Source organism: Galleria mellonella, unplaced genomic scaffold (genome assembly GCF_026898425.1).
Source record: "Galleria mellonella isolate WM207_F2 unplaced genomic scaffold, CSIRO_AGI_GalMel_v1 utg78, whole genome shotgun sequence".
In the NCBI taxonomy this organism is placed as follows: Eukaryota; Metazoa; Arthropoda; class Insecta; order Lepidoptera; family Pyralidae; genus Galleria; species Galleria mellonella.
In genome coordinates, this window is record NW_026442151.1 from 7,286,480 (window position 1) to 7,302,290 (window position 15,811).

At 37.4% G+C, this 15,811-nt stretch overlaps 1 protein-coding gene across 4 annotated transcripts in view; it reads right to left on the reverse strand.

Annotated features, from left to right (window-relative positions):
• LOC113517317 (mediator of RNA polymerase II transcription subunit 13) overlaps positions 1-15,811 on the reverse strand; it is a 98,841-nt gene that overhangs the window by 37,662 nt on the left and 45,368 nt on the right. For all 4 annotated transcript variants that reach the window (XM_052901616.1, XM_052901615.1, XM_052901614.1 and 1 more), the window contains exon 3: positions 4,812-4,896. In XM_052901616.1, the coding sequence (XP_052757576.1) occupies positions 4,812-4,896 (85 nt within the window). The remainder of the gene's footprint in view (positions 1-4,811; positions 4,897-15,811) is intronic.

Sequence of the window (15,811 nt, forward strand, 5' to 3'; positions counted from 1 at the left end):
TTATAATGGATATTAGTAAAATTAGATCGTGTGGTCCCAATATAGAATAGGCCACCCCTTCCTTTCTCGTGGCTGACGTAAAAGTCGACTAAGGGAGGGCTAGTGATGGGCAGCAGCGTCTTTCTTAAAGCATCTCTAAAGCCTAACTGCGGTTGCCAATCCGCCTATCGAACGTGGCAACTAATGGCAAACCCTTCCAAGGGGGAGGCTTATGTTCAGCAGTGGACAGTTAAAGGCTGATATGATGATGATGATGATGATTAGTAAGATTACTTAAAAAAATCTAAGCGACAATGAAATCTCGTATCCAAATCCGTTGCATAGTTTAAAAGTAAGAGAAGAAACCGATGGACGCGGATACTAGCTTTGTTTTGTACAATACGTTAAAGATCCTCGTCGTAGGTCGGCATTCAAAACTTGATCGACCTGTTATCTACAAAGCCACAAAAATGCGCTAAGATTATAAAACCAATTCGCGCCGTTACCTAACCTGTTTCTACAATTAGGTACTTATAAAAAATATATAAAAAAACGTATCCTATTTATTAGCAAAATAGCACAAACATCAAAATATTAAAATGTATTTAATATTTTGATGTTATGTGGTATCGTGTACCAAATACGTAAAAAATCCCAGAAAATATATTTTGAAAAAAAAAAAAAAACTACTCAAAGATTACACTGACCTATTAAAAACACTATCGATTGTCTATGATAACATGGCATGCGCCTCCAAAATCCAAAGAATTAAAAATGTGTGAGTAAAAATATTTTCAAGGTTTCAACCAAGGAACCTGGCCAGACCACTAGTAAAGAGGTCTCTTTACAAACAAAAACAGAGCATTACGTCTGTATATGGTTTGAAGTAAAAAGTTGAAGGGGCGTGCTATGGTAACATAGTCCAATCTATACCTAACTTGTTTTTGAATATGTTTTGCATTAAAGTTGACTCTTCATTTATTAAAATTTGAAACTAAATGTTATTGGGCGATACCTTTCTTAAGATCTACAGTAAAATTATCTTAATAATTTACTACGACAAAAAAAATAATAATAATAAACGACGAAAATTTCGAAACTGTAAAAAAATGACATTATTTAATTCTCCATCTATACGAGCGATATCATTTAGTCAACAACCGGTGAGTTGCGATCTCGTTTGTGTACAAAAAACAAAAGGACAGCGAGAGAGAGAGACGTTCATTATTACAAGTGTGTGTATCGTAAAATCGTCGCGATCCCGTCCCGGCGCATTGTTACTTTGACGTGCCGCCGCGGGGTCAACGACTCGTTTGGATTTCGTTCATATCCGAGATTCTCGAGACTAGGGAGTTAGCCGGCTTGGCTACACTTGTAACCTTTTGTAAGTCTTATGTAGGTGAGGTATGGGTCTTATCGGGACTTGGTACTGTTCCCGTTGACGGTTCAGGTAATAAATAATAACCGTAGCGTGTACTTATATCCATAATAGTGGTTTCGATGGGTGGTACTGGTGTTCCACAATGTTACTGAATCAAACTAAAAAAGCTAAATGTATTCCTAGTTATTAAAGATTATAATTAAATATTTTTGTCCATAAAAAGACTTTGTCTTTTTTGACAAAAAAAAAAGTATAAAAAAAGATTTCAATTGTGACAATAACATTTATTTTGATTTAAAAACTAAACAACTAAACAGATTTTGATAATATTCTATATTCCGAAATGGGAAGCTTCTTTCTTGAAATCAATTGAAAATAGGTAGAGCAGCGATGAGCATTGGACTGATAAATACCTAAACGAACAAAGAAAAACATGTAGATCCTGTTGATACACATAATTTGTGTATCAAAGCATTTGAAGAACAACCGCGGTAGGTTAACGAGGTGATTTTGGCCAAAGAACGCACCGCCCGAGGCACGAACCCGTGAGATGGGCAAAAAACGACATTTAACAGGCGGTGTGGCGCGGCGAACGTCTCGATGCAACGACCTTCGCGTTACATTGACGACGGGCGATGCGCCTGCGCACACGCCAGGTGCGAATCCTACGCAGGCCGGGATCTGATACAGTTGCTGACTCAATAATGGTGTATTACAAAGTATTTGCTTCTCCAAAATAACTTTCCTTCACTTTATGATTTGATTGGTTAACTTTGTTAACCGTTATCTTGTTATAATTACGTTGTTATCTCTCAATTGACATTAAATGATTGTGTAATAGCGATATTTATTTAAACTTATCCAATTATCAACAATGAATAATGCATCGTCAGTGTTTTTTTACAACACAGGGGGCAACCGAGCATGCGGCTCACCTGATGGTAAGTGACTACCGCCGCCCATGGTCACCCACAACACCTACGGCATTGCAGGTGTGCTGCCGGCCTTTTAAAAAGAAATATGCTCTTTTCTTGAAGTTTACTTATACTATTTTAAGTCATTGTTCCTTATGGAAGTCTATGGGGAGGTCTATGTTCAGCAATGGAGTGTTAAAGGCTAATTGTGATGATGATGACGATGACATAGTGTTCTTGGCTTCAGTTTCATAACTGTCTGTTCATAAATTAAACATTCTATGTTTTGATCACACTGCGTATTGATGATTTGTTCCGTTTATGTATTTTATCCTAGCCGTGTGGTCCCTGCATAGAACGGGCTAATCCTTGCTTCCCCGTGGGGTCGTAAGAGGCGACTTATGAAACTTGAATGATTGAAGGATAGGCAGCAACGTCTCTCTTAAAACGTGACCAAAGCCTATCTGTGGTTGCCAATCCGCCTGCCAAACGTGACAACTATTAGCAAAACTGTCCTTATAGGGGAAGCCTATGTTCAGCAGTGGACAGTTAATGGCCGATATGATATGATAACTTTATCGTTTTCTGTACTCTTTTACAGCATAATCAAAACAATGACCACTCTCAGACTTTCTATTGTGTGAATATAAATTATATTTTAATTTTGTTTTAACCTAGTGTGAACCGGGGGAAAGGGATTGTTAGCAATGGAGACTAAAAATCCCATTGCTAGCAATATACCCAACCAGGTCGACCTCCTTGTGGTTCCCCCTGGAAACTATCATGGTTAATTCCTGATGAATTCATCATGATGGGCTAACTGGCCTGTTTTCATTCTCATCTATCACCCTTCACCACTGGTGCTCCGCCAGCGTATCCCGTTAGCGCAGGCGGGATTACCATTCCATTTTCATCCACCAAAAAAAAAAAACCCAGTGTGAACGAGAAACCAGTCAATCTAAATAATCAATAAACATTTTATTCCTAATAAAGTTCTTTTAATAGTAATCTATGTAATTACTACAAATACATTAATTAATCAGTTGTCTTATGCAGTCAAAACGCGTGGCTGCGCTTCGACGCCCGGCGGCGACAAATCGCGTCTACAGTCGAACAGCATTAGCGATTTATTTACGTCCTCAATAAGAATAGAGCGATTTGCCTCATTATTTATTATTACCAGTCGCAATATTGGTCACGTCCCATTCAATAGACGTGTACTTAAAATTCATGTAATTTCTAACATAGAAAAGCTTTTCTCCTTGTTTCATTAAAACTAAAACCTATTTTTATAAACATATTTTTACTATAAGACTGTTGTGTTGCTTTCTTTGGGGCACTGGTGATTTGTAACACAGGTTCATCAAAACCTACTGCAAGCATTAGTCTCTCACAAAATTGGTCTTACATATCAAATTGTACCTCAAGTTGTCACTTTATACTACTATGTGTACTGTGAAGAGAAAGTAAACCATTCATTCATTCATTCATTTCTTTTAAATCTATACTTATAATAAATCTGTAGAGAGGTCAATTCTGTACATGGAATATATTTCCAAAATAACTATCAGGCGGTGATTAGTGATCGATACTGATGCCAAAAATGCAATCAGTAAAATTTTTGTCTGCCTGTCTGTATGTTCGTTATAGAAACAAAAACTACTCGACGGACTTTAACGAAACTTGGTACAATTATTCTTCATACTCCTGGGCAGGTTATAATATACTTTCATCACGCTATGATCAATAGGAGCAGAATAGTAAAGGGAAATGTTGGGAAAACGGGAGAAGTTACTCCATTTTTATGCTTCCGCCGCGTGTGCAGCCTTAATGGCAACTTTTTAAAATGTAAAAATGTCCACCCGTGCGACGCTGGGACGGGCCGCTAGTTAAGAATATAGTTCTAAAGAATCAGACTTCGATAGCTGCAATAGTTTTTTTATTTTTATCTATTATAAGTTTCATATTTTTATGAGTTAGCTCATGACTTAGCTATTCTTGATACGCCATTTAAAAGCATATTGGTCTTCCTACTTCTGAAATTCACCAACAACTTTGTTATAACAATTTATAATTAATAAATGGGGCAACACATTTTTTTTAAATTAATAACTTGCAACTATGTACATTAGCCCCTCCTCGTGTTTAAACTAGGCTACCCATCAGTATCCTAGGCAACAGCACTATTCCATGATACTGTATAAACTTTAAAAATACAATCTTATGGTATGTACTCTTCATATTAAGTTTAGTGTATGTAATATACTACAAAAAAAAAAAATTAAACTTGTGATAAACAGGTATCAAAAACATGCGTAGAAAGCTTTGCTCTTAACCACAACATTTTCTTTGCATAAGACATTTTTTGAACAATGTCAAAAGCATGCTTACTATAAACAGTTATTAGAAACTTTTTTGTAGATGTTAGACATCGTCACATATCTATCGCAAATTTAACTTTTGTGTGGTAATACTGAAATTGTCACATAGCAGAGATACAATATCTGTTGACAAATTTAACCATTACTCATATGTACCTTTCAATGAGGTTGTGGAGCGCCTTGAAGAGTAAGGAACGGCACTCGTAGGATAGCCCACTGTCCCACGATCCCTGATCGCCTTCTGTAAACAAATAACAGGTACAGTCAGAAAAATCAAGGTTGGATCGACGAGAATAATTACTTTTTCAGTATGAGAAAAATTTGTTATAATTCCGTTATTTCAGTAACATTAAAATCCAGATCGCTGTGTGTAGAAAAATTCAATGGGGAAAATTTGATACACCGTTGAATTATCAGGAATATTATTTACAAAATATTACTTGAATGATCGTTTCAGTTATTTCGAGATTTCAAATCAGAATAGCACCTATAAAAATTTGAATAAAAATAATGTAAATCACTCTAAAAGGTACATTAATTATATTTTAAATTTTTGAAGTAGTAAACTAAATAATTTTGAAGATCCTAAAATTGTTTTCCAAGATCACACACGTAAATAAATGTGCCAAACGGATTTACTATGAATTTAAGAGTAAAAAGAAGGAGAAATTACAAAAGGTCTTTGTGATACCACGGAACTTGTAAGTTTTATTTATGTTTGTAGAAGGGTAATAGCCTAATTTGTTAGCCAGCTGAGATGTGACTTATCCTAGTTTAATATCTACAACCCACATACTGCATAGCGAAGCATCTGCTTTGGTATATCTATATCGGACAACAAAGACATGACAACAAACAGCCCTGAAACTGTAGTCGTATATTATTTTCTCTCGGTAATCATTAAGAGGAAATAATATACAACTGGGTAGTGCATGATTGCATACTGTGATATTATGAATGGTTACAGTTGCATCGCAATACTGAATTAGAACTTTACACTGAGCCTGGTGCTATTTCTGGTGCAGGTTAGAAACGAATCTTAGATCAAAATAAACTTCGAGTGTCTATTCTAGAGCTAAACGTTCTACATTAGTATCAATACACATTTTTCCTTGTAGTAAATATATACAAATAAAATAATACTAAGAAATGCCTCCATTGTACTATTGTGATGTAATTTTACAACATTATTTGTTTAATAGAATTTTCACTCGACTGCAGTATAATGATACATATTAATCTCCGATTGCCAAGGTCGGTACACTATTACAATAGTGCAACGTTGATAGAGAGGCAATAAAATAGCTTGTCGCGGTGCAAGTAGGCATCACTGGAAATAGCCGTTGTTGCATTCGCAATCGGAAGATAAACTCGGCCTATCACCGGCGTTACATACATGCGAAAACAAAACGGCGCGCGCGGCGTTGCCGCTTAGTGTCGATAATGCTGTCCCTGTCTATCTAGGAGGCGGGGCGGGGGCGACCCGTGTGACGTCACGATGGCCCGCAGCGCACGTGCTTGTGTTTGTCGCGCGCGCCGCGTACGACACACATGCGAAACAGTGTTTAGCGTCCGCTAATAATTGGCATTGAAATTTCTTTGTAGATCCTACCGCAACCGCATAACAACATTGAATATTCGCACGCCTATTTGCAACTGCAGCACCGGACTCTAGCTCGGTATACGGTCAATAAAACGACGACAAAAGATTGTTATCAAAGATTGAGGAATAATCTCGAACAAAAACAATCAGGGGGTGATGCCTTCTGTATAGATAATGTTATCGTTCATTGTCCATCGAGCTTATTAGAATGAGACATATTGATATTTTTTGCGTTCGCACCCGTTAGCCATCACGCTGGAGCGCTTCCAAGTGAGCAGCCTTGACATTCGTGTTCCAGGTGTGCGCGTGCCATCTCCTGTCCGCCGCAACTGAACTAGTTTTTCCAGTATCTAGCACAAGTCAACATTATAAAGCGTTTTCATTTGTCTGCTTATTGTTGTGAATTTCCATGCATATTAAAATTTTTTCACGAAATCAACTATAAAACATTGGCTAATCAAGCGAAGAGCACGTATTGCATTGACGTAAGACAACATGTGTTTGATTAAGATATACCTAAATTTAATTTGACGCAAGACAATATTACGGTACTTGTGTAATTTTCGTTGTAATAGGTTAAAAAATAATGACATAAGCAGAGCTGCCTATATGACTTAGATACATTACACACACATACAATTGACAATGATGAATTAGATACTACAGGTTTTCTAGAAACAGAAGATTAAAAAATACAAGCAGCCAAGGAAAGACGTCTAATTTAAGAATACCCTGACGAGCGGGAGATGTTAGATCAGTCGCCGGGAGTAGCAGAACACTTTGTTCTGCTACTACCGACTAGGCATTGTTGACGATACAATCGGTGCGTGCCAGTACACTGTATAACCAAGCAGCGTAACATAAGTTTTGATAGTTTAACAAAGATGATATTTAATCAAAAACTACTCTTTAAATTCAATGTTATTTTAAAATCAATATGAACAACTTAACGTAAGAACAATCCAAATTTATTGTTAAGTAGATATTAGAAAGCTTAGTACTTTGGGGATATCTCAAGACAGTGCATAAATCTCAAGCTATATTAGATGTTTGATAGAAAAGTAGGAATCGTATATAATATAATGTTAGCAACCGCTATTGTTATGCATGAATACATATGATGATCGCACCTACGGAGTGCAATTATCAAGCTCGCCAGTTCAACACCATCACCACATCCCAAGGTCGTTAACGAAACGAACGGTCCGCTTACTGTATTCCAATACCGATATACTCAAGTACCGGAACAAGTCACGACTTAACCCGCACCGCGGCGCTATCGCGATCGAGTCTGCTCAAGGATTTAAGTCGATCGATGGGGCATCCACCATGGGAATTGGTGTTACCAATTTATAAGACGTAATGGACGTGAGGCGGATAGCGTTCTCTCGCGTTTAAACTGTGCGAGCCGAATTGCGGGGTCAAGACGATTATGCGGTTTCGCGGTGAGATGAAAAGATTTCTACATCGCTCCAGTTTGGAGTCTTGTAAGCAGAGTAAGAGCTACATGGTATTTCGTTTCAATATTCTTTTATTTTTATAATTCCGATGAGTAGTGATACTGAAGCGAATGCGATGCATTTCTTTAATGCAATAATGAGTATAGTTTAAGGTTCAAGGTCGCATATTTTGCGGGTGGTGCGACGGTTGGCACTACCTTGCGCCGGGATCGATAGCGGGCGACGACGCGCGCCGCCGCGCCGCTGCCCCCGTCCTGATGTGAACGTAATCGCCTCGCGATTATCACTATTGTTGCCATCGGAATGTTTGTTTGGAAGCCACGGCGCTAATGGTTAATGTCTAAGATAAGGCTGCGATAACGGAACGCTACGTAATGTCTAACGAGATAAAAACATCTCAATGTTGACTAGTTGTGCAGCCGCAATTTACGAATACTAATGGTGTAGTAGAATGAAAGTCAAGGTGTTGGGTAAATTCAATATTTGGTTTTGTCACGGACAATCAGCAAGTAGCTCACTTGATTGTAAACAGAACGTAGATTTGAGCAATATCACGGAAAAACAAGCACTGATTATTGGGGCACCCACGCATCTTGTGTTGACATTAGGCACCGAGAATTAAGCTAGGGCAATCACTGGCACGAGAAAATTAACCTTATCATGTTAGTGTTTGCGCTAGTTTTTAAATAAGAAAGAGTAGATGAGTAGTGCACTTTATGCACATTTACTCACAACAACATAAGCAATGGTGCATTATAGCTGAAGTGAAACGGTTATCACTATATGGTTATAGATGTTGTAAATTCGGTATCTGAACAAAAATGTTTGGAATCAACAATTGGCATCCCTTGGAATATTTCTTTGTGTACGTACTATAAAAACCATTTGTTAGTAATGAGTTGGTGTTTAATTTTCAAAGATTTCCCAAATAATAGCTTTCTCTATATAAGTATCATAGATTCAAACGAGAAATGAGAAAATAATTTAACTATATACGGATATGACATACTTGTTTGTTAGATCTAATCGAAACGTTAACTTTGTATATTCTCAAGTGTAAAGGTGAAAGTTTGGCTGTACTGTTTTATAGTACGTGACGAATAGTCACGGATTATATGAGTGTTCTGTGACATGCATTATCATTACCAACTTGTCTTTTGATAAATTAAACGCGGCTTGTTACGACATGTAAATTTATTGCCCATGAATGAAAACTCGATGATCCGTAGAACAAAAACATCTACGATTTCCGCGGGGTAGAAAAATTTGGCGGGCGTAGAGTAAACATTCAGCGGATAGATACATGTATGCAGAGGACGCGCTGCGCGACGGCAACGTCGCGGAAAATTCATCGTTCGCTTTGTTTACATGTATTTACAATCGTACCAAAGGCGACGAGGCTACCCGCTGCACCATGCACATTCTCCGATGTGCATTAAACTCGTACGAGACATGACAAGCGGCTTCTAGAAACGAACGGGTTGCGTTGTCGCTCCATAAAACCGGTTACGACGGTTACGGAGCAGTCCGAATAATGCGTGCTCGTTCCGTAAATCGACAATTGCATGGTGAAACGTTTCTTTTAAAAAATTGTCATTTTAGGCGATATCTTCGGATACGGCATTTAACCCGGTTCGGCGCCGCCTGATAATGTAATTCAAGATCGTATCGAGCGCGTGGAAATCTGTCAATTCGCGCGCGCCCTCTGCGGCGGCGGGTGGGCTCCGTCACTCCCGTGCACCGCGGCTGTTGCTGTCCCGGTCGCGCGCGCCCACGTGCGCGTGACGTCACGCGCGCGTCGCCCCGCCGACGTCACGGAACGCCCGCGAACCCCGCGCCCTCCGTCACCCGATGCGGGCCGTATTGAAGCCCTACCCCGTTGCTGGCTGGGCCACTTCGCACCACGTTAACACTCTTTCCGTTTTATGATATTAATCCCATTATACGGGTATTCTTCTGATTATCCGTGGAATAAAACACCATGTTTACCACTTAACTCATGAAGTCGTAAAAAGCAACAGTTCATCGATGAACTTTTATTGGCTGTGTTTATTGTGCGCTAACAGAGGTGTGCATATATAAATAACTTAAGTGACCCCGCAGCAAACTACATTATAATAAAATGATACGGTCATTACTCGCGAATTTAACTTAATCATGGAATTGATATAAGATTACGTTATTCGTAGTTATACGAGTGCTATGTTAATAATGCGTATAAAATGTGAACAAACGTATTTAGTAGTTTACATTATAAATACCACCAACTATTAATTTAACCCCTTATTTCTAAAAACGTCAATCTCTCATAAACTGTTTTATCTTTTTTTTTTGTATAAAATTTTTAACTTGAAAGAAAATGACAACTCTAAAAACTAGAACAGGTTTGTAGGGGGTTTTAGTTTATATGGATAAGGGGGTTAGTATTTATGTACCTTACCAACTATGTTAATTTTTTCATCTCAATAAACTAAATCGCCGGTAGCTAGTAGTAAAAGCATCGTCTTAGCATACAAGACTGCTAATCTTAGTTAACGAGAAGCTAGACGGTTTTTCACCTTCAAAAGTATCAGTAGATATATTTAAACTGTTTTTCAATATAAACATTTCACGTTAAGTGGAAGGTGGCCACGGTGCTCGTCACCCGACGCAATCGTGGGGCGGCTCTTGAACATCTGCGCAAGAGACGCGCAGCTGTACGTATACAACCCTATTAATGCCGCCTTTATTTTAACAAGCACAATGTCGACAACCGTGTATTTCAATTCATAACCCTTAATTTTAATTGCTCCTCAATAAGTTTCGCTCTTAGGTAAAAATAAATAAAAAATATCCGGATTCTACTCATGTTTACATATTTTCAACGAGTACGCAGTTTTTGTTTCCATTCAAAACTTGAATTCTAGAAGTTTTATACGTTTCAAATAATTAATTATATCTTCAATGGTTTCTTATAGTTCTGAGATGAAAATAGTCACTGAGAGAGCTCAGAGCAATCACCAGTGACCAATAAATACTAAGAAACCGAAGTAGTTAGATAAACTCTTTATGATTACTCGTACTTTGACTTCACGATGTTTTCAGTTAGCATGAATGAGAACTACGATGCAGACATAAATTATCTAACTACACATGTAATTTATTAATGTCCTCAGCTTTTATACAGGTCTACTATGTAGCTGGTCCATACAATTTGCAATTTAAAATAAAAATTAAAATTAATAAAATATACAATTGAATTAAAAATAGTTGTAATTAAGCAAGATGGACTAATAAACTATATAACGATCCAAATTATATAACTAACAAAACTGTGTCAGACGCAATCAAGACAATTTTTTTGATAGGCATGCCAAGCCCAATAAAATTTGAAGATTGTTAAAGAAACAAGCTGTTGGATCAATATAACGCATAATGCAATCAACAGTGGTTCTCGTCGATCGGTGGCGGGCGCGCATCAATAAATAGCCCGATCCGGTGAGAGAACGTCGATACGTCACTATGACTTTATTAATAAAACGCCGAACAACGAACGCAAGCGCAACCAACGTTCAACAACCCCGAAGAGGCACATTCTTACGCGCACGCGCACATAGTTACATCACTAGGCTGATCCATATTTCGACCGTTACAATTTACACGAAAAGATAATAAAAAAGAACCAGAAGACAACTTGAGAGAGAAAACGGACCATTTACAAACCACTAGAACATTCCAAATAATTATAACAGGCAATGTTTGCACCGTTATGAACTATGACAAGTTGCGACTGAGCGTTGAGTAGGAAGCTCAACACCTTTCCCACGGCCTCGCTTTCTGTCTGTACTCAGCAGTGGCACTTTATACATTGAAGATCGCAAAACATTTTCACACAATACGACTAGACAAGATAGCTCAGTGTATGAGAGACAACAACTTAGAAACTGTTTGTTGTCGAGGTTATGTAGGATTGCAACATCGCACCATTAACGGTAATTTACTGCGAATTGTGTTAGTACTCGTCGTTGGTTACGCGAGAAAATATCATTCCGGATGGGCCAAGAGTACGTAACCAAAAATTGTTTGCAAATTAAAATCTGTGCAAGCAATTCTTTGCAGTCGTTCAAACAATTCTCATATTGAATCATGATGGCTGCGCGTGCGCATTCAACCTACGCGCATTTAAACTACTAATTAATAAACCTAACGGGTCGTTTCCACACTCTCTTGATTTATTTGGCCAAGCGGAACAAATGTGAAGTACCATCAATTTTATGATTATACACGTGGTAAAAGTTTCTAAAGGTTCAATAAGCAGAAAAGAAAGCCAAGAGAACAGAGAACGTGAAATCAATCACGAACTCAAAGAATTGGTCTATGTTAAAGTAATAATGTTGTAAATCTTCAAGTGGAAACAGGAACCTTTTGATACACAGCCAGATAGCGATGGGAGCAACGTGTTATCTGAGCTCATCACAAACAGAATCGTCCGCTATGAGATAATGTTTGGATTAGATAACACTTAAGCAAATGACATGGTACATGAAAACTTATGAATAAGCAAATTAATAGTATCGTTGGCAATGAAAAATATTTAAATAATTGTGGGCAAGTCAAATTTACTTGTCAAATAACAAATACTTCGCGAATGTAATTTACCATAAAAAAAAAAAAAAAACTTGAATTCTGAGTGTTATAGCATAAAAAATAGTGTGTTGACTCATGTAGATGCTGATCTGGTATTAACTGTATATTAATAAAGTCGCGTAGTTTTTTCTATTTTAACAAATTATTTGACGATTGTTGAATTCATAAATAATTTGTTACCTATCTCAACCGCCCATGTATATTTTGTACTCATAGTTTTAGTTCAGTCGTAGCAATACACTTGTTAATACAACGCCTAATTTTAATTCGTAAATTCCTCGTAGGCGATAGTCGACCCTATCACAAACATCAATGATTATATTAAAAGAAAACACATATTTTGTAATGATAAGTAAATGTCTTTAATAAATTTATTCATTTGATTGTTCAATTAATCAAAGTAAATTAATTTCATAATATTTGAATACGTCAAAAATAAAAATATGCTAAGTTAAATATGTGCACAAAATAAACTTCATTAATCGATATTGATAATTTTATTGTTTGAGACAACAGAAATTAACAGTTTAATAAACATTAAATAAATAAGTTGTGAAGGCCGCTAACTAACGACGAACAAACAACACTGATGGATATATAGGCATTTCAATCCTTAGTATAATATTATAAAAGCGAAGTTTGTTTGTTACTTCATAACCCCTTAACGGCTTAACTAATCATGAAATTTGTAATACAGGGGATGGAGAAGTATATTACAGGCTATTTTTTTTATCCCGGTCACGCGGACAAAGACACGGGTAAAAGCTAGTAGAAAACTATGATGACTGTGACTGTGATAAGAAAAATAGTAATTTAAAATTTTTGGTAAACGAAAGCTCATAACTATGGTTCATATTCAAATCTATAGAAAGATTAATAACGCACACAAAGGCAAAGCTTAGAGTCTACGCTCGAGTTTCCTTATTTGATAGTATTAACAGTTAGGTTGTAAACACAGATGTTAAAGGTACCTTAAAGATTTATTAAAAAAAAATTGAATGGGAAGAGAACTTACTAGAAGCTTGAAATATTTATTAACGAAAATTATTAACGGAAAAAGAAAACTTTTTTCCCTAAGGTTGACTAGGTCTACTTTTACAGTCTAGTTTTTGGTACCAAAATTTTTATTTGAGTGCGGTCAATAAAAATCAATAAATAAAGGAACCTAAGAGCATATCTATAAGAAATCCCGATTTATTTGCGTCTACTAAATTTAAGGATGTTTCTCAAAGACTGGTTTTTTTATTTAAATTTCCAGTAAGTGGTTTTGAACATCTACTGCTGTCCTCTCTGTGCATTCTATGCGAGACCCTTATTTTTGGAGGGCGTATTATGGTCAGTGAACGGGTGGCAGGCGTGCGACGAGCGTGGGTCAACGACTGCTCAGGCCGCGGTGAAATAATTCATCTAGCCCAACATTCGACACGGCAGCACCGCCCGCCGCCCGCCCGCCGAGAGAAATTGTAACGCTATGGGATCGTTGTATGGTTAGTCACACATACCAATACAAGTATTTATTGCAACTACAATATGCACACACAAACGTAACGGAATTGCTCTGTCTTGTACACGTTTAAATTAGTTTTTGAATGCCAATTTAAAAAATCTTGTCAGGTTTAACTCCAAGGCTTTTTCAAGTTACTCAAATTGTATAGGATCACAATTTGCTTGCATTTGTACCTTTATCTTATACTTTAACTAATTCTGCACATTTTTTTAATACACAGAATTTAATTCCAAACTGCCAGTATTAAATTAGCTTTTACATTAATACAGCTAATTTAAAAGTAAGTCTACCTATTAAAAATGCAGAAACTGGAATTATGCAGATACATGCTACCTATTAACAATAACAATGCGTTTAATAAAAAAATAGTAATAAATAATAAAGGAAAAATATGGATTTTGTAATATGACATTTTAAACAAGGGCAGTGGTATCAATTACCAAATGGAAACATTGTTTAGGTTGTATTATGGCTACGTAAACCTGTTTAAACTGTAGGTGATATTTAAAATAGTAGAGTTCAGTGACAGGCCGCCATCGTGTAAACGGCCATTACGGAGCGATCGTAAGGAATTTGGGTGAGTGGTGTCGTGCGGTCGTTTTCATCGTCACCCATTTAAATTGCCTACTTCACGAACTAATCGGGATAATAAAACAGTAAGGGTGAAGGTTGAGCTTCAAGTCGCAAGAATGCCACAAGTTCCACAAGCTAAATCGACATTGGCCATCGACCGGCCCCCGAAACTAGCTCCTGCAAGTATTGAACATCTGTCTATATAATACAAGGTATAAAGGGGCATGTGCAGAAGCACATGTCCCCTTTTACCCTGATCAGGTGTCGCACTGACCGCGGACAAACTCGCCGGAACGGGTTATGGAACGAGTCGGCGGGCAGTCGAGACGATACGCGAGAAAGTAAAAACTTATCATCTCATTTAAAACGAAACCACCTGAATATATCGATAAAAGATCATTAGTCTAGATCTCTCGAAGTGAACTCTTTTAAAATTGAACGTAAATGGAATCAACTTAGAGTTGACGGATAAATTGAACAAGATCGCTACATGAACAATAAGAGGCAGAATGAGACTCATTACAGGCAACGAGGCGTCCTACGATGTCGAAGCGAAAAGAAACGATTTAATTGCATCCACAATTAGCCTACAAAACAACCTGTTGCGTTCGAAACGCTTAAATGGAAAAACAAGAAACGACTGTTTCGGATTGCAGATCGCTCCAGTTTTATAGGTACATTCACATTTATTGGTATCGATGTACTGAAAATAACCTCATCGGATGAACAAATGCTATGTACAGTTGTAGAGACTGTAACATCACGATGGTGGTAAGGTTCAATATTATCTTTGTTAAGTAAGTAGGGATCCTTCCTGGATCCCAACGAGCACGATTACGAGTAATCGCGTATTTGACAAGAGGGAAGTCGCGACAAAGGATCATGGAAGTTAATCGCCTAATTAAGTAAATCCCGCAACGTCGGGCCGTAATGGTGTAGCGAGAACTAAACTACTTTTAGACTGTGGCAAGGGCTATTGTATAGGAAGTGGAATCCATACTAATATTACAGTTCTACAATAAACTTACTATTAAGAACTAGCAATCAAAGGTATATATTTGTAAACTAATTATTAGAGGTATGATTTGTATAAAGCAACAACAGTAAGTACTACTAATTGATAAGTGACATGGAAGAATTTATTTCTATTAGAAACTTGACATGTATAAACCATTTGGCCCCCACAATGAACTTTGGGAAAGTCGATCCTTGTTGGCACGTGTTCAGAAATTGGATGGCATATGTCGATGAATTGATGTGTACACAACTAGACGAGATTTCGGTCCACGCATAGTAACAAACCATTACCCTCATCCGAGGAATAATTAAGGTAACGCGTTGGCCAGGGGGGAGGCTGTCCGCTCGGTTCAATCTCTGGTTAGGGTTG